General features: G+C 42.3%; 1 protein-coding gene and 1 long non-coding RNA gene across 4 annotated transcripts in view; one reads left to right on the top strand and one right to left on the bottom strand.

The window, feature by feature from the left end:
- The window catches only part of LOC140197718 (uncharacterized), a 64,307-nt gene that overhangs the window by 7,922 nt on the left and 28,756 nt on the right, over nucleotides 1–27,629 (top strand). The window lies entirely within an intron of this gene.
- mamdc2a (MAM domain containing 2a) overlaps nucleotides 18,086–27,629 on the bottom strand; it is a 114,253-nt gene continuing 104,709 nt past the window's right edge. For both annotated transcript variants that reach the window (XM_072258105.1, XM_072258106.1), the window contains one exon: nucleotides 18,086–18,554. In XM_072258105.1, the coding sequence (XP_072114206.1) occupies nucleotides 18,484–18,554 (71 nt within the window). In that variant the 3' untranslated portion in view covers nucleotides 18,086–18,483. The remainder of the gene's footprint in view (nucleotides 18,555–27,629) is intronic.

Here is a 27,629-nt window from a genome sequence, read left to right as displayed (position 1 = left end):
GAGGGACCTCCAATCCATCTGACAAAAACGGAATTTCCCAATGGCCAACCATTTTCACTTCTATCTCCATTCCTGTTCCGATATATCCATAAGACCATAAGACAAAGGAGCAGAAGTAGGCCATTCGGCCCATCGAGTCTGCTCCGCCATTTTATCATGAGCTGATCCATTTTATCCTATTTAGTCCCACTGCCCCGCCTTCTCACCATAACCTTTGATGCCCTGGCTACTCAGATACCTATCAATCTCTGCCTTAAATACACCCAATGACTTGGCCTCCACTGCTGCCCGTGGCAACAAATTCCATAGATCCACCACCCTCTGACTAAAAAAATTTTTTCACATTTCTGTTCTGAAAGGGCGCCCTTCAATCCTGAAGTCATGCCCTCTCGTACTAGACTCCCCCATCATGGGAAACAACTTTGCCACATCCACTCTGTCCATGCCTTTTAACATTCGAAATGTTTCTATGAGGTCTCCCCTCATTCTTCTAAACTCCAAGGAATACTGTCCAAGAGCGGACAAACGTTCCTCATATGTTAACCCTCTCATTCCCGGAATCATTCTAGTGAATCTTCTCTGTACCCTCTCCAACGTCAGCACATCCTTTCTTAAATAAGGAGACCAAAACTGCCCACAGTACTCCATGGGAACATCACATCCCTGCTCCTATACTCTATCCCTCTAGAAATGAATGCCAACATTGCATTCGCTTTCTTCACTACCGACTCAACCTGGAGGTTAACTTTAAGGGAATCCTGTACGAGGACTGTCAAGTCCCGTTGCATCTCAGAACTTTGAATTCTTTCCCCATTTAAATAATAGTCTGCCCGTTTATTTTTTCTGCCAAGCTGCATAACCATACACTTTCCAACATTGTACTTCATTTGCCACTTCTCTGCCCATTCTTCCAATCTATCCAAGTCTCTCTGCAGACTCTCCATTTTCTCAGCACTACCGGCCCCTCCACCTATCTTCGTATCGTCAGCAAACTTAGCCACAAAGCCATCTATTCCATAATCCAAATCGTTGATGTACAATGTAAAAAGAAGCAGCCCCAACACTGATCCCTGCGGAACACCACTGGTAACCGGCAGCCAACCAGAATAGGATCCCTTTATTCCCACTCTCTGTTTCCTGCCAATCAGCCAACGCTCTATCCACGTATGTAACTTTCCTGTAATTCCATGGGCTCTTATCTTGTTAAGCAGCCTCATGTGTGGCACCTTGTCAAAGGCCTTCTGAAAATCCAAATATACAACATCCACTGCATCTCCCTTGTCTAGCCTACTGGTAATTTCCTCAAAAAATTGTAATAGGTTTGTCAGGCAGGATTTTCCTTTAGGGAATCCATGCTGAGTTCTGCCTATCTTGTCATATGCCTCCAGGTACTCTGTAACCTCATCCTTGACAATCGACTCCAACAACTTCCCAACCACCGACGTCAAGCTAACAGGTCTATAATTTCCTTTTTGCTTCCTTGCCCTCTTCTTAAATAGCGGAGCGACATTTGCAATCTTCCAGTCTTCCGGAACCATGCCAGAATCTATCGACTTTTGAAAGATCATCGCTAATGCCTCCGCAATCTCCACAGCTACTTCCTTCAGAGCACGAGGGTGCATTCCATCTGGTCCAGGAGATTTATCGACCTTTAGCCTATTCAGCTTCCTGAGTACTTTCTCTGTCGTAATTGTGACTGCGCACACTTCTCTTCCCTGCCACCCTTGAGTGTCCGGTATCCTGCTGTCTTCCTCAGTGAAGACTGATGCAAAATACTTGTTCAGTTCCTCTGCCATCTCCTCATCTCCCATTACAATTTCTCCAGTATCATTTTCTATCGGTCCTATATCTACTCTCACCTGTCTTTTACTCTTTATATACTTGAAAAAGCTTTTACGATCCTCTTTGATATTATTTGCTAGTTTCCTTTCATAGATAATCTTTTCTCTCTTAATGACCTTCTTGGTTTCCTTTTGTAAGGTTTTAAAGACTTCCCAATCCTCTGTCTACCCACTAATTTTTGCTTCCTTGTATGCGCTCTCCTTAGCTTTAACCTTGGCTTTGACTTCTCTTGTCAACCACGGTTGCATCCTTTTTCCACTCGAAAATTTCTTCTTTTTTGGAATATACCTGTCTTGCACATTCCTCATTTCTCGCATAAACTCCAGCCACTGCTGCTCTGCCGTCTTTCCCGCCGGTGTCTCTTTCCAGTCAACTTTGGCCAGTTCCTCTCTCATGCCACTGTAGTTTCCTTTACTCCACTGAAACACCGACACATCAGATTTCGGCTTCTCTTTTTCTAATTTCACAGTGAACTCAAGCATGTTATGATCACTGTCTCCTAAGGGTTCCTTCACCTCAATCTCTCCAATCACCTCTGGTTCATTACACAATACCCAATCCAGTACAGCCGATCCCCTGGTGGGCTCAACAACAAGCTGTTCTAAAAAGCCATCTCGCAGACATTCTACAAATTCTCTCTCTTGAGATCCAGTGCCGACCTGATTTTTCCAATCTACTCGCATGTTAAAATCCCCCACAATTATCATAACACTGCCCTTCTGACAAGCCTTTTCTATTTCCAGTTATAATTTGTAGTCCACATCCCTGCAGCTGTTTGGAGGCCTATAAATAACTGCCATCAGGGTCCATTTACCCCTGCTATTCCTTAGCTCATACCATAAAGATTCTGCACCTTCCGATCCTATATCACCTCTTTCTAATGATTTAATATCATTTCTTACCAATAAAGCCACGCCTCCCCCTCTGCCTACCTTTCTATCCTTCCGATACACCGTGTATCCTTGGACGTTCAGCTCCCAGAGACATGCATCCTTTAGCCAGGTCTCAGTGATGGCCACAATATCATACCACACATATCATATCAGCTGATGGCCCTCCTCTTTTGCCACATCAAGGCCATTCTCAGGGCTGAGAAGCAACACCTCATTTCCATCTAGGTAGCCCCAATCTGATGGTATGAACATTGATTTCTCCTTCTGGTATTTTTTTTTCTGTTCCCTCTTCTATTTTTCACTTGGACATCTTACCTCTTCTCACTTGCCTGTCACCTCCCTCTTCCCTCTCTCCCATGGTCATAGCTCCTCTATTATCAGATTCCTTCTTCTCCAGCCCTATCCCTCCTACCTGGCTTCACATATCACCTTTATATAGTCCTCCTTCTCCTCCCTCCACCTTTTTATTCTGGCATCTTTCACTTTCCTTTCCAGTCCTGAAGAAGGGTCTCAGCCGGAAACGTCAACTGATTATTCATCTCCATAGATGCTGCCTAATCTGCATTTTGTGAGTGTTACTTTAAATCAATACACCCTATTTATTAATCTCTCAGCTTTAAATGTATAGTTTTCTTTGGTGCAGATAGATTTGGCCAGTGAGCTTTTGTGGTAAGACTTGAATGGACATGAATGACCTTTTTGCCGAGTACAAACAAACAACATGCAAATCTATGAAGGAGACAGAAAGATAAGGTGCTGTTTCTGAGTTCCAATGACTTTTCAAGCACTTCAAGTTTCATGCAGCGTCTTGTTGTTTGTATTTCTAATGTCAAGATGGGAAACACTTCAGAGATGACTTCAACTTGTATGCCTTGACCTTGTGGTCAGGACAGAACCTTGCTCTGAGGTGGTATGTTACCAGAAGATGGGTCATTAGTTTGATTTTTTTTCCCCTTAGTTTGAAATGCGTTTGGGCCATAATCTGCTGAAAGTGCAGACTGATCATAGTAAATGAGACTAACACTATCGCCTTAACTAATGGGATTTATAAGTGAAGACAGAAGCAATTAAAATCTCCTTTCCTCCCATAGATGATGTTTGATCTGCTGAGTTTTTCCAGGAGATTATTTCTTGCTCCAAATTCCAGCATCTGCAATCTCTTGTGGCTCCAGATGCAGAGGAACATTAAAGATATTTGAGTGATGGGAAGAGGGGAAATTATTTCCATTAGTTATGCATTCTATTAGGTACCTAACAGCTGCCTGAGAAACCTGTAATCTAATGGACCAGTATGCTCAATGTATATCTTGTATAGGACAAAACAACATTAAGTGCTGATGAAAATTTCAATGTTCACAGATTCATTGCTGAATTGAACAAGCAGAAGGTAAAGACACTTAAACTAAAAATAATAAACAAGTCACTATGCACTTTAGTTTTATGGAGTACTAAGAGTAAAAGCAGATTACTTAGGATGTTGCAGATCTGTAATAAAAACACATTCGGAGGTTTCTGTAGAAAGACATGTTAATGAGCTACTGGCAGAGCATACAAGGTAGTGATGATTTTTTTAATGTGCAGAAGGAAAGCAAGAACATAAAGAGGAGAACCTTGGTGGGTAAAAGGCAGAAGAGATTGAATAATAAAAGGAATGATGTTGTGAAGAGAAACACAGCGGTGATAGGCCAGGATCACTTGTTCATGTTTATTGCCATTCATCCATACGTATGTAAACCGCCAAATGAGGCAGCAAACACGAGAAAATCTGCAGATGCTGGAAATTCAAGCAACACACAAAAAGTTGCTGGTGAATGCAGCAGGCCAGGCAGCAACTATTGGAAGAGGTACAGTCAACGTTTCGGGCCAAGGCCCTTCGTCAGGACTAACTGAAAGAAGAGCTAGTAAGAGATTTGAGAGGGGGAGGGGGAGATCCGAAATGATAGGAGAAGACAGGAGGGGGAGGGATGGAGCCAAGAGCTGGACAGTTGATTGGCAAAAGGGACATGAGAGGATCATGGGACAGGAGACTTAGGGAGAAAGAAAAGGGGGAGGGGGGGAAAAGCCCAGAGGATGGGCAAGGGGTATAGTCAGAGGGACAGAGGGAGAAAAAGGAGAGAGAGAGAGAGAAAGAATGTGTGTATAAAAATAAATAACGGATGGGGTATGAGGGGGAGGTGGGGCATTAGCGGAAGTTTGATTAGTCAATGTTCATGCCAACAGGTTGGAGGCTACCCAGAGGGAATATAGGGTGTTGTCCCTCCAACCTGAGTGTGGCTTCATCTTTACAGTAGAGGAGGCCGTGGATAGACATATCAGAATGGGAATGGGAGGTGGAATTAAAATGTGTGGCCACTGGGAGATCCTGCTTTCTCTGGCAGACAGAGCGTAGGTGTTCAGCAAAACGATCTCCCAGTCTGCGTCGTTCCTTTGGACCATGGTGCACAACACAGTACATGTACACTAACTCACACACATAACACGGAAAATATTATTACCACAAATAAATTAACAAATAAGGTGCATATACAACACCAGTTGAAAAGTAAACAGTATAATGCTACTGGTGCTTCACAGGTGATGAGACCAACGTGGTGACCATTAGTCTTAATGGCCTGGGGGAAGAGCTGTTTCCCATCTTAACAGTTCTTATCCTAATGCTGTGGTGCATCCTGCTTGATGGTATGGGTCAAAGAGATTGTTAGCCAGATGGGTGGGATCACTGACACTGCTAAGGGCCCTGCATCTGCAGCACTCCTGACAAATATCTTTAATGTGGGGGAAGAGAGACTCTGATGATCCTTTCAGCAATTCTTCCAATCCTTTGTAGGAAGATGTGGTCAGGTGCCTTGTGATTCCCATACCAGACGGAGGTGCAGCTGGTCAGGACACTCTCGATGGTGCTCCTGTAAAAATTGGTTAAAATCGGGGTGGGGGAGTGTCATTTTGTGGTTGGAGCTGTAACAGTACCAACACCCTTGTTAGAAGTAGCTGTCTTAAAGTTATAGAATTTGCTTATTACTTAAGGGAACTGTATCAGGAGCACGGATTAGTGTCTCTTTGAATTTGTATTACCATTTATTAATCAGTTCCCATAAGTACTCAGTGAGATTTAGTATAATATGTAAATAGAGATTTGATGCTTGGAGACAAGGGAGACAAAGCACAGATTTGCAATTTCTTTACTGCACATTTCAATTAATCTGCAAGTGTAAACCCATGTCTGAAATTCCCTGCCTCTTGAATTCTCAATCCCATGCTGACCTCTAAATCCTTGGCCTTGTACAGTGTAACTTCAAAGAACAGCATAACAATGTTGACTGCTCAGTTTATAGGCTTAAACCCTCAGCAATAATTTCAACAATTTCAGATAATGATTCTGCACAATTAATTTTCTACAATCCCTGCATTCAGTGCTTCCAAAGCCCTTCATTTTAACATTAGCTCTTGTCACACCCTCTGCAGGTGTTGCCTGGCTTGCTGACTATTTCCATTGTCATTAAATACAGTATTTTGAAGAAAGGGATGTTGAATATCAATGTGTTAATTTGATAATGTATAAATGTTGTGTGTTGTTCTGTCTTTTCAGTACTCTTTGGTGAGGTCCATTGTAACACACGTTGTGCACTTCAGAGCTATTGAAGCAGTTGGGATTAGTCACAAGCACTAACAACGTGCAAATTAGGCTTGGCAGGGAAAGTGGAGATCTTTCAGACTGTTGCAGATGTAATGTTCTTGCTTGCAACAGAGAGAGTTTGCATGCTGTATTGGGGCTGGGAGGGGTTCACAAAGGGAGGAATCAGTCCCAATACTTGAGGTCAGGAACCCTAGCAGATGACGAATGGTTCTGGGCTCAAAGGGCTTGAAAATAAAATGACTTTCCATTGATGAACACAGTCACATTAGTAAATCTCATGCTAGAATGGACCTTATTTTTTTTAAAGTTTGCTGTATTTAAGCATTATTCTGACATTTACCACACACATGGTTTTGTAACTGATAAGGTCATTTCTTATTACACAATCTTTATACTGAAATATTATGTTAAAAAGTGCTCTGAAAATCTGTGGTTCTCTGATTACTTTTTTGAAACCTGCTGGATGGTCATGACTACTCACTAGTGATGCAAAGATGGGTAAGAAAGAAGAGCCCAGGTTAGGAACACCCTGATACGTAGAGTCTGTGTTTATGAAATCAGTAGGATGGATTTACCAGCTGATGTGGGGTTACAGTTCACGAGACAGAACCCTGATGTAAGCTGGGATTTAACTTCATAAACTAGTAGTGAGTGAGCAGGGATCTGGCAAATGGAGCTTAACATTGGGATATGTGAAATTGACTGTTTTGATAGGAAAATAGTAAAAGAAACAAGCAAACACGAGGAAATCTGCAGATGCTGGAATTTCAAGCGACCCACATAATAGTTGCTGGTGAACGCAGCAGGCCAGGCAGCATCTCTAGGAAGAGGTACAGCTGCCTGGCCTGCTGCATTCACCAGCAATTTTTTTGTGCGTTGAAAGAAACAAGCATATTGTTTGAATGGTAGGAGGGTGAAGATCTCAGAGAGGCAGAGGGATGTCATTATACTGTGCATGAATTACAAATGGCTATACTGTCAGTGAAATCAATAAATTGGGCAGCTAATAGCATATGTCCATTTATTGAATATGAAAGTAGAGAGGTTATGCCTAATTTATATAGGGCAGTGTAGACACTATATTTGGAGTGTTGATTCTTTATTTAAGGAAACATGCAGTTCAGAAATTCAGACTAAATTTGTCTTCATTTTCCCAGTTCAGACAAAGGATCTTTGGTTCTTTTTCCACAGGTGCACTTTGACGAACACATTCTGTATGCATTTGTTAATTGCCTATTGTAGGTTGCCCCAGGGATATAGATGAGTGAGGTGATCAGAGGAGTGTTAATAGGAATAATGTAGGATTAGCTTCAGTCTGTTCACTCCACAACACCCTGGTTCCATCTTCCATTACAACTAATAACGACTCCCCTTCTTAAGACACCTCCCCCCCCCCACAATAGCAGGAGATGAAGTGACCTTTCTCTTTATCTCTTTCCTTTCCACATCTAGGGGATGAAATGGTCCTTCCAGATGAGGCAGTAATTTTTGCCACAGTTTCAGGATGCTAGTCTTGTTCAAATGTTACCTTCTACTGATGATTCCCACTCTCCCATCTCAGCTCTGGACCATGGGCAAACTCTGTTCTACATTCTATGTTTAGATCACATCAGTGACGAGCCCTGGAACTGAGTGGAACCATACAGGTTGTACGTGAGTAAGTGCTGTTTGTTAGCACATTGCTGATGACTGGGTGTTAATTAGCCAATATAAATTTCCCCTGCTTTTCATTTTGAAATTGCCCAATCCTGGACAATTTCCCGTATTGTTTGATAGATGCCATGTTGTAAGTACATTGAAATAGCTTGGCTAGAGGTCGGGCTGATTTTCAGTATCATTAACACTTCCATGATTTTGCTATATCCACTGCTCTTCTTTCTTTCTTGTGGAGACCTTGGTTCCAAGTGGAACAAGCAATCTGCTGGAGGAACTTGGCATGTTGAGCAGTATCTGTCGGAGAGAATGAATTGTTGATGTCAATAACTGCTACCACACCCACCCCCCATACAGATGTGCTGCTCAATCTGTTGAGTTCTTCCAGCTTATTGTTGGTCCAGATTCCAGCATCTGCAGACTCTTGTCTCCTTGATTCTAGGAGGTGCTGTTGAAGAAACCTTGGCTAAAATGAATTTTATAAATGGCATTCTCTACTGCAATGGTGCAGTGGTGGTTGAGATGCCAATCAATTAGGCTTCATTGTTCCGAATGGAGTTGAACTTGGAGTGCTGGGACTGCTTTAACTGTCCGCATAGTGAAAATTAATTTCCAGAACATTGCTCTGAGAGTGTCTTTAAACAAAAATGTATATCTTTTATAATTTCCCTTGAACACCTCGAAGTTGAAAGTAAATTTATTATCAAAGCACCTTTGAATTTTTGCTCTCAAATCATTTGCCATAGTTGCTGTGATTGTTGTGGGGAGGGTGGGGAGAATAAAGAAATTTACCTGACTGACAAAAAAGTTTCCAGTCATGCCCCAGCAAAGACTAGGCATGAGAAAGTGAGATCAATGTGTTAGGTAACCAATGACAAAAGTCAGGGGCGGACAACTGGACAGGGAAGTCATGTAATGGAATCTTCAGGAATAGTTGAGCTGACAAACTAAGTCTAAGTGGAATAGAAGGGAAGAAAGAGAATGCCTCCTGTAATCACCTGGGTCAGGTCAGGTGTGTGAGGAATATAATTATATAAACTCCTGACTGCGTTTTGGCTTTTGGGTATGTTTGCTTATGTGCAATGCTGAAATGATACAAAACTCTGTTTGAGACATTTCAGGTGGTTACTTGCCTTCAGTACTTGATGCTGTAGGAGAGCCATTGATATGTCCAATATTCTGAGTTTAAACTTCTCAGATTATGAGAAGCTTTCATATAAGGAAGTGTTCAGGCTTCGAATGCTTGGTGGCAGTAAAGATTAAGAAACTGGGTCAAAACCTCATGTTACAGGACAGACGCTGTTCACTTGGTCGAGCATCTGCATGTAGGTTATTAAGCTCCAAATATCCATTAGTCTTCATCTCACCCTCTCAACATATCATTCTATTGCTTTCTTCTTAATGTGTATCCAGCTTCCTCTTAAATGAGCTCAGCATTGTTGGTAATGCAATTATGATGGATATTCATTGTCTAGGGCCAGAGAGCCTTTTTTTTCCGAAGGTCAGCTTTCTAACATAGCAGCAGCGAGCTTCTAGCGATCAAAAGCGTTTTTAAGTAAATTAAACTTCAAGCCAATATTTTTTGTTCAGTGTCTTGCTGTAAATGGAAGCCAGTCTTCATTTCTTAATGTAAATTGCAAGCAGTAATCAGTCTAAAGTTAAAAAGGATAGTTTTGCAAACAATCAGCACTGTCTATTTCGCACAGACTGATGGCTCACAGCATGAAGCTGGTTACAGGAAACTTTGAAGTGGGAAAGGATTTTGATGCTGTTTTGATCAATACAGGCACCCCAAGTTCTGTTTGAAACGTCTTCTGAGGAAACCCTGACAGTAAATATTCTATGGATCCATTCCAAAGCAATGTTGAGAATCCCTGCAGTTTTCCGGCATTTTCAGATGTCCCTTTTCTGATTTATTTTCTTTTTAGGATATCTTTTAGACGTTCTTGCTCTTGGATGAGGTTGAACATGTTTAACTATCACAAGTCTTCTCAGAGTTTCAGCCTTCGGTTGTACCGTACTGCCACTCCAGTTGACCTGTCAATGTAAAAGTTAGCTGATCTGGAAGAATCTTCTAAGTCACTTAGTGTCAACAAAATTTACGAGCAGATTTTATCAGCATCGGTGCTCTCACCTGTGGATTTTGGACACTGGGTCTAGGACCTTGCTCTGTCTAAGTGAAGGGTGTGAAATGAATAAGGTGTGGTTGCAGGTGTGATGGTGGAGAATCCTTAGTGAAGGAGAATGAAAGATGACATCAGTGTGGAATATCTTGCCATCGGAGCAGATACAACGAAAACTGAAAAATTTGGGAGAAGGGAAGGGACGAAGAGTGGGAGGAAATACAATCAAAGTAGCAGTGGGAATCTAAGTTTGAGATGGATATCGGTGGTTAGTGTATTCACTGAGATGGAAGTGGAGCAATTCAGAAAGGATAAAGTCAGAGATGGATGGAAGTGGTATATGCAGCTTTAATTGTAATATTTAATAAGACCAGGGCTGAAATGACTAACATGAGGGGGCATAGTTTTAAGATGCTTGGAAGTAGGTACAAGGGGGATGTCAGAGGTGAATTTCTCACACAGGAAGTGGTGGGTGCCTGGAATGCACTGCCAGCAACAGTGGTAGACGTGGATACAATGGGGTCTTTTAGGAGACTCTTAGATGGCTACATGGAGCTTAGAAAAATTGAGGGCTCTACAGTAGGGAAATTCTAGGCAGTTTCTAGAGTAGGTTACATGGTCGGCACAACATTGTGGGCTGAAGGGCCTGTAATGTGCTGCAGATTTCTACGTTATATGTTCTAAGAGAAGTTTAGATAGGTTCCTGGATGAGAGAGATTTGGAGGGATAAGGTCCATCTGCTGGTAGATGGGATCGGGCTGGCATGGGCTGAAGAGCCTTTTTCTGTGCTGTAGTTCTCGATGACTCAGTGACCATGTGACAATGAGAGCAGGGTGGAAATGGGTCATGTAGGAACCATTTCAAAGTGTGAGGGCATCATTGATGTCAAGGATATAAATGGGAGTGGGAGAAAGGAAAGAGTTAATGGTGATAAGAAATGTTTAGTGGCGATGAACAAGCTGAGTTCTGTTTGTGGATCTTGGGCAGAAGGTAGAAGTGGGTTGAATAGTGTTGGGGGCTATGAGGTTGGAGATTAAAAATCTTCTTTTTAATCTGTATTGTATTTTGAGCTGTGCTTTTTAAATTTAGTATAGGTGGCTAGTCACGTGGTAGAAGCAAAGACTTTAGTTCTGTATTCATGCTTTGTCTTTAGTTCAGTCTAATTGGGGTAGAGATAGGGAGTGGGTTGGGGATGATATCTTTTTGTTGACCTCTTGAATACCCTTGAATACATTAAGAACGCTGGGCTTATGTGTGTTTAATACGCTAAGACTGTTTATTTCATTATATCACTGGTTTTAATTTCATTAGTTTTTATTTCAAGATTGTTTTGCTGGTTTCTAAATAAAAGATTGAATGTATTCTTCAACTTTGGAACTTTGTTATTGCACAATAGCACATTATATCGTATCACCACCCCCCCTCTCCCCCCACCATGCTTAGTCCCTAAGTGGTTTTGGTTTGTTTTCAAGTAACTGCTACATCTAGCAAAAATAGTAAAAAAAAAATAGTTCTGTATGAGAGAAGGAAGCAATATAGTTGCCAATTTATCAGGAAAAAATCACTGAGTGAAATGTCCCAAGCTGGACTGAAATGAGGACTGGTCGATTATCCCACTGAAGGACAAGTATATGAGCACTCATGGCTGTATCTTCGAACTGGAGAAAGTAGGGTAGGTGGAGTTGAATAAATTATTGAATGTGCGGAGGTGTTCAGTCAGGTGAAAACATTTGTTGATAGAAGGGAACTGGTCTGGGACTCTTGGGCCATCCTTGTATGCATGGAGGCCAGATGAACATTTGGCACCAGAAAACTTTCAAAGTGTGAGGGCATCATTGATGTCAAGGATATAAGTGGGAGCGGGAGAAAGGAAAGAGTTAATGGTGATAAGAAATGTTTAGTGGGGATGAACAAGCTGAGTTCTGCTTGTGGATCTTGGGCAGAAGGTAGAAGTGTGTTGAATAAGGTTAGAGGGCTATGAGATTGGAGAAGAAGGTCTCCGAAGGAGATGTATGATTGTATGGGAGATAATGGCCCAAGTTTAGGGTTATGCTCCAGAGGGAGGTATGAAAGGTGTCTGAGAGCTAATATTTAGCCTTTTTAAGATAGCATCAGCTCTGCAGATCAGCAATTTGGATGAGGGTTTGGTTCTTTTCTGAAGGGATTAGCTGTGGGTTCAGATGGGATAGGTAGGATTGAGTAAGCAGAATGGAAAAATGAAGGCAGTTAATATCTTTAGTTAGCACTGAATAGATCTAGAGAGAGTTGAAGGTCAGAGAGAAGAATCCAAGTAAATCAGGATTTCTGGCAACAAAGCAGGCATGGAGATAAATGTAGTAGGAGTTGAGTCTCACATGGGGCTTGAAATTCATTAAGAAAGTCATTGGAGGATGAAGCTGAGGCCTCTGAAGACTTAATATTGAATTCAGCAATTCTAAATCACTTGCTTTTCCCTTAAATCAGAATTGGCTCATCTGTTCTTCTCATTCCACACGTACCACATTTTCCCCTGGATGTTTCCATCATTATTTCCTGTCAGTCTGGGGTCCCAGCAATGGTTCTGACCTGCATCTCACAGCATTAACATGCCTTCATATACCAAACAATTCTGTAAACTGGAAAATCGTAACCTCAGCCTATCAAAGGTATTCCCTTTGCTCTATTCAGTACGCCCCTCTGCTTTTACAACTAACTAGCTGTCTCTCTTCCAGTTCTATTGAAGAGTCTCTGTGCTCACCAGTTTCTTCAACTTTGTCTCTAACTTCCAACCTGTTCTCAAATTTACTTGGCCCATTTCTGACAATGATCTCCTCTTTCTTGATCTCACTGAATCCAAATCTGGAGACAAATTATCTGCTGACATCTTTTAAAAACCCACTGACTCTCACAGTACTCTTGACTATACCTTTCCCCACACTGTCACTTGTAAAAGTGCTATTGCTTCTCCCAGTTCCTCCACCTGCACCTCACCACAATGTCATGAATACTAATTTCTCTTTTGGTAATCACTCCCCTCTGTTCCATACCATATAACCATATAACAATTACAGCACGGAAACAGGCCATCTCGGCCCTTCTAGTCTGTGCCAAACGCTTACTCTCACCTGGTCCCATCTACTTGCACTCAGCCCATAACCCTCCATTCCTTCCCTGTCCATATACCTATCTAATTATTTTAAAATGACGAAATCGAACCTGCCTCTACCACTTCTACTGGAAGCTCGTTCCACACAGCTACCACTCTCTGAGTAAAGAAGTTCCCCTCGTGTGACCCCTAAACTTTTACCCCTTAACTCTCAACTCATGTCCTCTTGTTTGAATCTCCCCTACTCTCAATGGAAAAAAACCTATCCACGTCAACCCTATCTATACCCTTCATAATTTTAAATACCTCTATCAAGTCCCCTCTCAACCTTCTACGCTCCAAAGTATAAAGACCCAACTTGTTCAACCTTCTCTGTAACTTAGGTGCTGAAACCCAGGTAACATTCTAGTAAATCTCCTCTGTACTCTCTCTATATTGTTGACATCTTTCCTATAATTTGGTGACCAGAACTGTACACAATACTCCAAATTTGGCCTCACCAATGCTGTGTGTGACTGTATGTACATGTACTGTGTTTGGCAGATTCCTGGAGCAATGGTACTTTGTTTAGCTGTGTACATGTGTATGGTTGAATGACAATTAAAGTTGAACTTTATTTTGCCATTAACCTGCACTCTGAAGGAATTTGGTGGCCAGTTAACCCACCGGTACATCTTCGGGATGAAGCTGGAACACTGGGAAGAAACTCAAGTGTTGTGGAGAGTATATGATAAACCTGCCAGCACCAAAGATCAGGAGCTGTGAGACAGGAGCACTAACCGCTGCACCAACAAGCTACTTGAACAATTGATTTCCTGATATAGAATCCAGACATCTGCTAGAGAACACAAGAGATTCCTTTTTTCGTTTGCCCCATTCTGTTGTCTCTCTTATCCCTTCTCTTCTTCCCCACCTTCAGGGCCTGCCCATCACCTCCCTCTAGTTTAAAAACGCAAACAACAGGAATTCTGCAGATGCTGGAAATTCAAGCAACACACATACAAGTTGCTGGTGAATGCAGCAGGCCAGGCAGCATCTCTAGGAAGAAGTGCAGTCGACGTTTCAGGCCGAGACCCTTCGTCAGGAAGGGTCCTGACGTCCTGACGAAGGGTCCCGACCTGAAACGTCGACTGCACTTCTTCCTAGAGATGCTGCCTGGCCTGCTGCGTTCACCAGCAACTTGTATGTGTGTTACCTCCCTCTAGTTCCCCACTTCTTTCCCTTTATTCCATGGTCTACTATCCTCTCCTACTGGGTCCCTTCTTCTTCTTCAGCCCATCACTTCCCAGCTTCTCGTATCAGCCCCTCCCCCACCCACCCCGCCTACTACCTCACCTGATCTCATCTATCACCTGCCAACTTGCACTCTTTCCCCTCACCCCCCCCCCACCACCATCTTATTCAGGCTTCAGCCTTCTTTAACAAGGTCTTGGTCTGAAACGTCAGCTGCTTACTTTCCTCTATTGATGCTGCCGACCTCCTCTGTTGCTCAAGATTTCTAGCATCTGCAGAATCGCTTGTGTCTCTGATATGAAACACTTACTTTGTTTTTTATTTCAGATTCCTGGTGTCTGCATGTCTTTTTATACTTTTCATTGTGAAGGTTAGTGAATGAAAGACATTTTAAAAGATAGCCATTTTAGAATAAAGATCTAAAATGAATGATATGTGTTGCTATCTGTCCTGTAACAACACAAATCAAACAAATATTCATACTTTTAATATCTGTGTGATTACAGGAAATGACCGGAACTTGTCAGAGGTCTACATGGCTGGCAAGCAAGTGCTTCCTTTTGCCAAAGCCTTGTTTAATGATCACAGTTCACCTAGTGCACATTGACATGGATTGATGGATAATCCATCCAATCACAGTGAGCCTCTGCTATAAAGGGTGCTTTAGTTCCATCCACAAGCACTGTCTTGCTTGTTTAGCTGAGGTTAAGAAGTTTTAAATAACAATTTCAGCATCTACTGCTTTCAACCAGATTGATTCATATCTGTACTTCGGGTTTTCTGGTTCAGCAGAGTTTCAGCTGTAATACCTGTTTCTGACTCCTGAATAATTTTCCTCCTTCCATTGTGTTTCCTGACTGGGGTTCTTATCATCCTAGGAAAACTACAGTCTACAAGATTGTTCCAGCTCACAGCCCTTTCTCACACTCCATTTGGGGTAACAAATTAAGAGCTGGATGAATCTTGCATTCCCTAATTCAGGATCAGGAGTTCAGTGTTCTCCATCTCTGGGCACTGAGTGGGTCATAAACATTCACGGAGTCATAAAGAGGCAGCACAGAACAGCCATTCAACCCATGCGACCATTGCTGGCTCTTCAAAGTACTGTCTCATTAAATACTTGTTCTTCCTTCCCTTTCAGTTTTCTAAATTCTACACCAGGTATTTAAAAGTATAATAAAGATTAGTGGGCCAAGATTAATCTACTAATCGGTAAGACCTTGTCTCCATTTTCCCATGTGATATCCATATTCTATGATTCCTTTAATGTCCAAGTGCTTATTTATTTCATGAGAAGTGAGTTATGTAAAATAGGTAAATTCAATATAATCCCTAGTGATCAATCTTCAACAGAGATCTCAGCATCCCCCAACAACTCCATCTTACAAGACATTGAATCTGCTCATTCAGTATCCATATGCCGTGAGGTACAGAATTCCAAAGTTCCACAGCTCTTTGAGAGAAAGCATTTTTTCCTCATTTTCCCTTATCCAACCCATTCCCGGAGACTGCCTTCAAATTCTATACTGCACTGCCAGGGGAATCAGTCCTTCAACACCTATCCTATCAATATCTTTTGAAAATCTCATGTAATATATGATTCTATTCCCACTTAATCAATTCCCCCATTTCAGAGACACCACCGAAGCTGCTTGATTCATTCCTTGATCATTTCTTGTCACAAAGGAATAAAATAAGTTTCCTCATTTGGTTGCTTTGTCATTGCTGGTTATAATCCTGATGTTCAACACTTCATTCCAATCTCCTCTTAACTCTTTCTGATATTAGCGAACAATGAAACTTCTCCAGTCTCTTTGCCATTCAAGTAAGCTGGAAAGAATGCAGAAAATTTATGAGAATGCTTAAGTGGGAAAGAATGCAAAGAAGACTTACAAGAGCACATGCAGACAAGTCCTCTAACCCCAGGATAAGCCTCCAGTGGACTCGCAGACACAGCACTTCGGCCATCCGAGTCAACTTCCTATTGACCTTTGGCCTTGATCTTCGGTATCTACCTCAGAACATGCCGATGACAATGAATGAAGACCCCGGCAAAGTCCAGGTCTCTAGCTCTGGTCTTACTGACTTGCGTACCCAGGGGTCACAGACCCTTGTTCCTCTTACCCACATAGAACATAGAATAGTACAGCACAGTACAGGCCCTTTGGCCCACAATGTTGTGCCGACCCTCAAACCCTGCCTCCCATATAAGCCCCCACCTTAGATTCCTCCATATACCTGTCTAGTAGTCTCTTAAACTTCACTAGTGTATCTGCCTCCACCACTGACTCAGGCAGTGCATTCCAGGCACCAACCACTCTCTGAGTAAAAAAGCTTCCTCTAATATCCCCCTCGAACTTCCCAACCCTTACCTTAAAGCCATGTCCTCTTGTATTGAGCAGTGGTGCCCTGGGGATGGGGCGCTGGCTATCCACTCTATCTATTCCTCTGATTATCTTGTATACCTCTATCATGTCTCCTCTCATCCTCCTTCTCTCCAAAGAGTAAAGCCCTAGCTCCTTTAATCTCTGATCATAATGCATACTTTCTAAACCAGGCAGCATCCTGGTAAATCTCCTCTGTACCCTTTCCAATGCTTCCACATCCTTCCTATAGTGAGGTGACCAGAACTGGACACAGTACTCCAAGTGTGGCTTAACTAGAGTTTTATAGAGCTGCATCATTACATCGCGACTCTTAAACTCTATCCCTCGACTTGGAACATGGAACTCTAATCCTAGAACCTGTCAAACTGGGAGTCTTAAGCAAGAGTTAGAGGGAAATGTTGGGCAGGCTAAGACTTCATTCTTTGGAGCATAGGTGATTGAGCGGTGGCCGTACAGAGATGTATAAAATCGCTAGGGGTATAGAAAGGGCGAATGCACCCAGGGAAAAAGAATCAAAAAATAGAGGGCATGGGGTTAAAGAGGGGTGGGAGGGGGAAATTTAAAATTGAACCATGGGACAGTGTTTTCACACAAAGAGTGGTCAGTATATGGAAGAAGATGTGAGAGGAAGTTGTTGAGGCTGGTACATTAACAACGTTTAAAAGATAGATTTAGACAAATACATGCATAGGTAAGGTTTAGAGCAGGGGTTCCCAACCTGGGGTCCACAAGCTCCTCGATCAATGGTAGGGGTCCATGGCATAAAAAAGGTTGGGAACTCCCGGTTTAGAAGGATATGGGTTAAACACAGGCAAATAGGACTAACTTAAATGGGCCTCTTGATCAGCATGGATCAGTTGAGCCAAAAGACCCATTTCTGTACTGTATTTCTCTAAACCTCTACAACACTTAAGATTTTGCCATTGTTTCTGACAAGCAGTCACAGTACTTCAGTTGAAGCATACCTCATTTAACTGGTTCATGCACTTTTCAAGTCATACAGCATAAAAACATGCAGTAAATATCTCCACTTCTCCATCTAAAATGCTCCTTTAAATCTTGTCCTTTGATCAAGCTTTTCGGCCATCTGCCTTAATACTGCATTTTATTACCTAGTGTCATGTTTTGATTGACATATGTGGTTCACTACTTAAAGAGCAAACTGATCGAACCTCCAGTTCAGAAAGAGAGAAATTGCAATTAAGGTTTAGTTTATATATTTTATTTTTCTTCTGGATAAATATAGAACGCAATTGACATTTGGATTTTGTAAGACATGGCCAAGAAGCAATAGCAAGCTATGCTTCTAATGGTCTTTGAATACAAACATTAAACTAAAACATTACTCATAATTATCATCTTTTACCAGTCTGAAATGTTTAATATTTACAGTTCTTCAGTAATTACGATTACTGGATATTGCTAACAAGAAACTAAGGAGCCCTGTGGCCGCTACGTTTTCGTACAAAACAAACATAACACATTTCTGAGCTGAAAGTTAGCAAGAAGACATTCAAATCAAATGAAATCTTCTGTCCTGTGAGGGGGAAGAATATTTACAACTTCTGCAAGATCCACATCAAGCTCCTATGACTCAAACATTCTCGGTGTGGCTTGCGTCGGGGACATCTATTCAGATATAAATGCTGTACCAGTCAGGTTCATTTGGAGATTCTGCGTCGAATGGCAAAGGACTCTCCAAATCTAAATGGGAAAGAGCAAACCCAGGTAACATAAAAGCAATTATTCATTTCTATCCTATGTTCAGGAAAAAAAAATTCAACTTTAACCCACCTTATCTGGTTTGCATTGAAACTCACCTTTTTGACCAAGCTTTGTTTCCCTAATGTTAGGTGCCAAACTTGTCATTAACCTTATGAACATGTTTTTTACCACATGAAAGGTGCTGCAAGACATTGTGGGGTTCTGTGGTGGAAATGGCCAGTATCCCAAGATCCAGGGGCAAGAATGTGATTCAGCTGATTAAATGGATTGTATATTATATAGCACAGTATATCCCTTTGCCTATAATGCCGAACATGATACCAAATTAAACTAATTGCTTCTTCTAGAACATGATCTGTATTTAGGGAATAAAGGGATATGGATCATGTGCCTACCTAAAAGACACTTTTACATCTGCTTTCGCCAACACTCCTGGCAGCGGTTTCCTGACACCAAACATGCTGGACATCCATGCTCACCCCATCTTCCTGCCCCCTTAGCTCTTGTCCTTACCTACCACCCCATGAGCCCCTAGATCCAACACATCATTCTCTGCAATCTCCAACGCCTCCAAAGGGATTCCACAACTAAACAAATCTTTTCTTCTCTCCCTCCCCCCCCACCACTCTCCGCTTTTCACAGAGATCACTCTGTCCGTGATTCCCTTGTCCATTCATCCCTCCCCACTAATCTCCCTCCCGGCACATCTTTGCAAGTGGCCAAAGTGTTACGCCTGCTCATTTATCTTCTCCCTCACCTGCATTCAGTGTCCCAAGCAATCCTTCCAGGTGAGGCAACACTTCACCTGTGAATCTTCACGGATTGTCTATTGTATACAGTGCTCCCGAAGCAGCGCCCTCCACTTTGGTCTTCCCCATCATGACTGGGGGGCTGCTCCATCAAGCACCTCCACACTATCTGCCAAAAGCGGAACATCCTGGTGGCCCAATATTTTAATTCGGATTTGCATCCCTGTTCTGACGTGTCAATCTGTGACCTCCTGTTGTGCCACGATGAAGCCATCCTCAGCATGGAGGAGCAACATCTTATATTCTGTCTGGGTAGCATCCAACCTGAAGACAGGAAAATCGATCTTCTTCTCTGGCCTCTTACCTCTTCTCACCTACCTATCACCTCCTGCTGGGTTCCCTCCCACTCTTCTCTCCTATCAGATTCCTTACTCTGCAGCCCTTTACCTTTCCCACCCACCTGACTTTACCTATCACCTTCTAGCTATTCCTCTTCCACTCTGCGGCCCCCCCCACCATCATTTTATTCAGGTATTTCCCACTTCCTTTCTAGTCCTGAAGAAGGGTCTCGGCCATTGGATACTGCTGAGTTCCTCCAGCATTTTGTGTGTGTTTCTGTAAATAAGTTATTATTTTTATTATTAACTAATTCTACTGAAGTGAGTTAAGGCAGTAAAGCAGTGAGATGGTCTGTGAAATGAGTCAAAACTAGCGAGCCAAGTGACCTTTCTCACCTGAAGAGTTGTCCACTCCTTCACAGACACTTCCTATTAGAGGTGTCACTCTTAAATAGCTTATAGATTTGTATAATTATAGAACACGCACATTTAGGTTGCATTTGCAACAGTTCAAAATGTTGGCAAAGATAGAGAGAATGCCACAGAATGGACCAGTAATACATTAAAGTTTTCAAATTATGCCAGGACTTCCACAGTTTATTGTAGTTTCTGCGTTCTGCATTTGCAACATTCTTTCATCCAACTTCCCAATGTGCACCATCTGCAAATGGACGTTAACCGAAACTCTGTTGGCAGATTTCATACAAAGGTCACTCACCTATACTGGCTGCTGGACTGGCAACGGCTCAGTTATAAGACTCTCATTCCCCCATTTCTAAATCTTTCCATGACCTCACCTGACCTCAGCTCTGTCTTTCCTTCAACGCCTCTGCATTCCTCGAGTTCTAGTTTCTTAATTGTCCTCAGATTTAATTCATCCACTAGTTGTGTCTGTGCCTTCTAGGCTCTAAGCCTTGGAATTCCCTCACTGAACCTCCCTGTCTCTGTCCTCATTATGCTGTTTCTCAAAACTTCTCTCCTTGAGTATATGGATTGGTGTTCATTTTATGTTTGATAACATAACTGAGAGGCATCTTTGTATATTTTTCAACTTCAAAGTTTATGTGTAAATGTTGTTTGGTGCTACTTATCAGAGTCAGTTGGAAAATGGGCAGTAGGGTAATTCTAAAGCACCTTTTTTGTACAAGATGATAAATGATTGTAAAGATAGGTTTGACCACACAATGCCACAGAAATGATTTTGTGCCCAGTCCTTTACTTCCAGATTATACTTTATACTTTATTGTCGCCAAACAATTGATACTAGAGCATACAATCATCACAGCGATATTTGATTCTGCGCTTCGTGCTCCCTGGAGTACAAATCAATAGTAAATATTAAAAATTTAAATTATAAATCATAAATAGAAAATAGAAAAGGGAAAGTAAGGTAGTGCAAAAAAACCGAGAGGCAGGTCTAGATATTTGGAGGGTACGGCCCAGATCCATAGTTCCTTCATCCTGAGGGAAGTTCAGAGATCAACACCATATTTCTTTCCAGTACAGAAAGAGGCCACTTTAACCCAGCAAGTCTACACCACTCATCTACACACTGGAGGTGACTTACTCTGGCCGATTAATCTTTGAAACTACGTTTTTGGAGGTTTGATGTATTGTGCTTTTAGAGATACTGTTCTGCACACCGCTGTTTTAACACAGTGTTATTTGTTACTGTTGGCTTCCTGTTAACTTGAACCAGTCTGGCCATTCTCCTGTGACCTCTCCTATCAACAAGGCATTTTTGCCCACAGAACTGCCACTCACTGCATGTTTTTTTTTGCTTTTCATACGATTCTCCATAAACTCTAGAGTTTGATCAGCAGTTTCTGATGTATTCAAACTCTCCTGACTAGCAGCAGCAGTCATGCCACCGTCAAAGTCACTTAGATCACATTTCTTCCCCATTCTGATGTTTGATCTGAACAACAACTGAACCTCTTGACCATGTCTGCGTGCTTTTATGCATTGAGTTGTTGCCACAAAGTTGGCTGATTGTTGCATAAATGAGTAGTTGTGTCTAATAAAGTGGTCAATTAGTGTTTACATACATCAGACTTTTGAATTTAAGAATATCACAGGAGCTCTTTTGTGAGGAGAGGTGTCCATAAGTCAGGCATTTATAACTTGGGACAGGCCTGTAGAAATAGGGAGGTAATGATGCCAGAGGAGATGATACTTATAAAATCAAATGTAAACCTTACTGTCAACCTGATGTAATCTTTTCTTCAAGCAGATCTAAGGGTAGGCAAGGTAATAAGAAACAGTGCACACTGTAGGCATTTGGATGCAGTTTTTCCCTCCATCATTTGAGGGGTGTTGTATTCCACAGTGAGTTGTTTATTTATAGAGATACAATGCTGAACAGGCCCTTCCAGGTCTTTCAGCCACGCGGCCCATCCACCCTAGCCTAATGATGGCCAATTAACCTACCAAACAGTACAGCTTTGAAATGTGGGAGGACACTGGACCACCTGGAGAAGACGCATGTAGTCACAGGGAGAATATACAAACTCTTTACAGACAGTGGCGGGACTTGAACCCTAGTCACTGTTACTGTAAAGCGTCGCGAACTAACTGCCAGCAGAAGTGGTGAATCAAGTTTGATTTCAACATTTAAGAGAAGTTTGGATAAGTGCAAGGGTGGGGCCGGTATGGAGGGTGCAGGTTAATTGGACTAGGCAGAGTAATAGTTCAGCATGACTAGATGGGCTGAATAGCCTGTTGCTGTGCTGTAGTGCTCTATGTCTCTAAGAACTTAATGTCCCTTAAATTCTGACCTCTTAAGACTATACATTTTGTTGCTCCATCATGGGAGTGGCACACTTGTGCAACTGACAGAGCTGCTTTCCCATGGCTTCAGTGACCTGGGATCAATCCTGGTCTGGAGTTTGAACAATCCTCCAATGACCACATATAGAGAATGGTGCAATAAGCAAACAAAAAATACAGTGGGTGGCAGTTCAGTGGGCCAAAATGCTTTGTTAATGAGAGAGGTCAGAGAAGAATAGCCAGACTGGTTCAAGTTGACCGGAAGCTGACTATAACAAATAACCATGCGTTAAAACAGCGGTGTACACACATCGAACCTTGAAAGGATAGGCTACAGCAGCAGAAGACTACAAACATATACTCACCAGCCACTTTATTAGGTACAGGAGGTAACTAACCAAGTCGTCAGAGTGTATATGGTCATTCCAAGAAATTGAAGAACTAGTTTCCTCTCTCCCTCATTTAGTATTTGTTCTTTATTATGTCTTGTATGTTTTTAAATTATGTTCATTACCAGACTATGGGGGTGTGGTTGCCATCGAGTAATTTTACTGCATTTTTTGACTTAAAGACAAAATTAAGGACATCAGTAAAGTTGGAACATATTTGTCACTCATTAAAAGCTGTACTTCCTCCATTCTGAGTGTGCCAATGCTCCAAGTCTTTCGCATCCCCAGGGTCAACTGCTTACTATTGGAGGCCAATTTAAGAACTTAAATCTTGCACTAAGCTAATTCTAACATTTCCTTGTGTTGTTCTCCTTCAATTTTAATTTGATTTTTTTCTCTCTCATAAACTGCAAATGTTCTACTGAATGAAAATTTACTGAATGTAAATGCAACTTCTCCGATTTAACTGTGTAGCATTGCACAGCTTAACTAGGCATCACAAAGATCGATTTCCGGCAGGCTTAACAGTGTAAATGAAGGGCGTGGGAGCTCCTATATACACTACATATTTCAAGATACTGACCACTGGAGTTTAGCCAGGCCTAAATTGTTTTTTGGAAGTGTGCCCCATGCTCAATGGGGGATTCTGTAAGTCAGGAGGTTATGTTCCACTTCAGAGAATTATGCACCAAAGCAAGACTGCTGTTATGATGCTAAAGATCAGGACATTGCATTAGATTTGACATTACAGTGTACATCAGGCAGACCAACGAGGGGACCTCAGTAGGTAAGGCTAGACGGCAGCATTGGATCACTGCAGGTACAGTAAGCCTCAGCGGGGCTGGATAGCCTGTAGTTATCCAGTCAAGACCCCAGACCACTCAAAATCACGCAGCAACGTAGAAAACTGAGCCCCATTTGTGAGTCCTGGCGCTGGCGCAGTGCTGTCTGCAGATCACTGACTGCATAAAGGACACTGGGATGAGTAGAATGGAAATGCAATTTTATTTTAAATCAGCAGCACTTTCAGAAAGGCATTTTTACTGAATTTACTGTGACTGATCACAGACACTCCCATTGGAGACATTCCAAACACAATAGCAACAACAGACTAGGAGGGACTTGGAGTTTCCATTCATTCTTCTACAGAACACTGCTGCCAACCTACTGGAAAGTTCACATATGGAACACAGGCTCCAGCAAAAAACAAATCAACGGTCCCACTACCTCACTGAAAATCAGTAATTTTATCTATACTGTCCAACACAAGCTATACTGTTGTTAAATTTATCCCTTCAGAGATTTTATTTCTTCTTCTCAGACCCTGCATGATCCTAAATATTATCCAAGCAAGGGTCCAGTGGGAGAACTTGACTCAAGTCTGCCTCAGTCTAAAAGCCAAGTAGTTCAGGGACTACATCAGGAAGCACATGGGGAACTCGAATAAAAAACTTGGGACTGATATTGGAAATGACTGTTAGGCCTTGGTGACGGAGTCAAGGGGATACAAGGAGCTCATCACACATCAGCCAGGATCTCGTGAAATAGGTGATACTGTCTGAATTGCTTCCTACCCTAGTGCTCTAATGATGAGATATCTGCTCTGGGAGGTATCAGAGTTTGGAAGGAACTATGATGTGGCTAAGCATTGGTCAGATGAAGAACAATTTCATGAATTCACGTACATTGAGATGTATCCCAGGTCTAATATCTGCTGGCAGGTTCATTCCAAATGTCGCAATATACACAAACTTCTTTTTCATACACCTTTCACTGCTCTTCCCAAAGATAACCCCAACCTTACCTCACAGCTCAGGAAACCTAAGTAAATTAAGATGCATCCACCAGCTTTTGTTTGTCAAGATACAGCAATATTCAGAAAATAAGTCTTGCAGTTCTATAATGCCTTGGCATTTTCAAGACATTTCCAATGTGCTGTAAAAATACTACAATTTCACTGTTGGATATAGAGTCATGAAGTCATAGGAGAATACAGCACAGAAACAGGCCTCTCAACTCATCTAGTCCATGCCAAGGTATTTAAACTGCCTACTCCTATTGACCTGCACCAGAACCATAGCCCTTCATATGCCTACCATCCATGTATCTATCCAAGCTTCTCTTAAACATTGAAATCGAGCACACTGCACCACTTGCACTGGCAGCTCATTCCACACACTCATGACCTGATGGGGGAAGAAGTTCCCCTTAAACTTTTCACCCGTAACCCATGACCTCTAGTTGTAGTTCCACTCAACCACTCAGTGGAAAAAACCAGCTTGCATTTACCCTATCTACACCTCTCATAATTTTGAATATTGCTATCAAATCTTCTATGTTCCAAGGAATAAAGCCCTATCTATTCAATCTCTCCATATAACTCAGGTCCTCCAGACCCAGCAACATCCTTGTAAATTTTTGCTCTACTCTTTCGACCTTATTTACATCTTTCCTGTAGGTAGGTGACCAAACCTGCACACAGTACTCCAAATTAGGCCTCAGCAATGTCTTGTACAACTACAATATAACATAACATCCCATCTCTTATCCTCAATACTTTGATTTATGAAGGCCAATGTGCCAAAAGCTTTCTTTACAACCCTATCCACCTGTGATGCCACTTGCAACAAATTATGGACCTGTATTCCTAGATCCCTTTGTTCTATTACACTCCTCAGTGCCCTGCCGTTCACTGTGTGAGACCTACCCTGATCGGTCCTACCAAATGCAACATGTCGCACTTGACTGTATTAAATTCCATCAGCTATTTTTCCAGCTGGTCCAGATCCTGTTGCAAGCCATGATAGTCTTCCTCACTGTATACTGTAAATTATATACAGTAGCCAATTTCCACCTGTTAGGGGTTAAGGCTGAAACACAAGAGACATCAGCAACAGCCAAGCCGGTGACTCCTTTGGATCCTGTGCTGCATTCACTACAGTCACTGTATAGCTGGTCCCCTGCTTCAACTCCACTTTCTTAAAGAATCAACCACCGACCCCTGCCGGCAGAGCCAATTGTATGAAATCAGGTTCATGAGTTTGGTGAATGGGTATAGATGACACTCATTTATTTACAGGATAAGAGAGACACTAAGCATTCAGTAAACCCTTAAACTTGCACAAGGTAACAAATACTTATCTAAACTGAGCACGCAAATTGTTGGAACAAACACAAAACATGCACACAGTGACAAGTACTTATTTAAAGTGTTAGCCCAGGTCCTCTTTATTGTAGCACACCTCCATAGTTTACCATCCCCACGGCACCATCAATTAGCCCACGGTGACCCGGAGAGCGAAAAGAGTGAGCGGTTTCTGCGCACTAGATTTAAACGCTACAACCGCAGTGACATCATCATTGAAACAGCAGCGTGTGGTAGAAGCTGCAATGCTCCTTACGTGAAACGGTCCTCAGCTCCGCACGGGGGTGTGGCTGTTGATGAGCAGGTAAGTTAGACACTTACTGCAACAGCCCCCGACTACATCAGTAACCTGTAATAGAACTTACCTTCTTGCATGGGTTTCCAAATTTCACAGCTTTGAGGAGTCTTAAAACTGACATGTTTTAAGATGGCACCATGGCACATCTGCCTGCAGCCAAAGCTCCTCCAAGCAGAACAATGGCATAGGTACGGAAAATCATTGCATGATCTTCCAGACCTATAACATAGAAACTGGCTGTTTATCCCACACTGACTAGTGGGCAGCCATCTACACTAATCCCATTTTCCAGCACGGCATCCCCATACCTTCTATGTCTAGGGATTTCAAGTGCTCATCCATTCGCTTCTTAAATGCTGTTAGTGACTCTGCATCCACCACTCTCTCATATAGTATTTTTCAGATACTTATCAAAGTTCAAAGTAAATTTAATATCAACATACTTACATTTCACCATATACTGTTTTGAGATTCATTTTCTGGCAGGCATTCACAGTATTTAGAGAAATATAATGGGATCAATGAAAAACTACACAGAAACGATGATGATGATGATCTCGACTCAGGCCTGAGAGGCCAGCATTGGGCATTTTCATGTCTTACAAGGCGCGGATCGGAAGGCGCTGTGGGGCGCCACTCCTTGCACAGACATTTCGCAGTATTTTTCCCTTTATTTTACGAGGTCGAGTTGCGAGCTCAACACTCAACCCAGCACGGATGGGAAGCGTACTCGGGAGTGGCCCGACTGGATTCGAACCCGGGAACCTCCATTCCGGAGTCCGGCGCTGATGTCACTGCGCCACCAGCCGACCACAGAAACAAAGACTGAAAGACTAACTAATTGTGTATATGAAATACATAAGTAAATAAATAATAATGAGAACATAAGTTGTAGAGGCCTTGAAAGCAAGCCCATAGGTTGTGGAGTCCTTTCAGAGTTGAGGTGCGTGAAGTTACCTATGCTGGTTCAGGAACCTGATGGTTGAAATGTAATAACTGTTCCTGAAGCTGAGGGTGTGGAACCTAAGTATTTGCCCACGTGGTTGCTGACAATCTGGGATGCTGGGGAATGCTGCGATGAGTTTATCCAATAGGGAGAAGGGTGGCCTGAGCATGACTGTCATCTCACTGCGCTAAGAACAATGCCTTGAGCGTGTCACCCATTTCCCACGCGGGTGAGGAATCCCTATGGGGCAGAGTGATGGCGGAAATGAAGTTAAGGTATCCCTCACTCTTCGAGTGGGATTTGCAACTCTGGGAGGAGTGGAGCACAGCAGAGGAAGGAACCGAGCCCTTCGCCAGTGGGTTCTGATCAAAGGGATCTATCATGATAGCAACAACCCACCAGAGAATCATGGGTTAACCT

Source organism: Mobula birostris, chromosome 5 (assembly GCF_030028105.1).
Source record: "Mobula birostris isolate sMobBir1 chromosome 5, sMobBir1.hap1, whole genome shotgun sequence".
Classification (NCBI taxonomy): Eukaryota; Metazoa; Chordata; class Chondrichthyes; order Myliobatiformes; family Myliobatidae; genus Mobula; species Mobula birostris.
The sequence above is the reverse complement of the archived record's forward strand: the minus strand, read 5'-3'. Positions and strand labels throughout refer to the sequence as shown.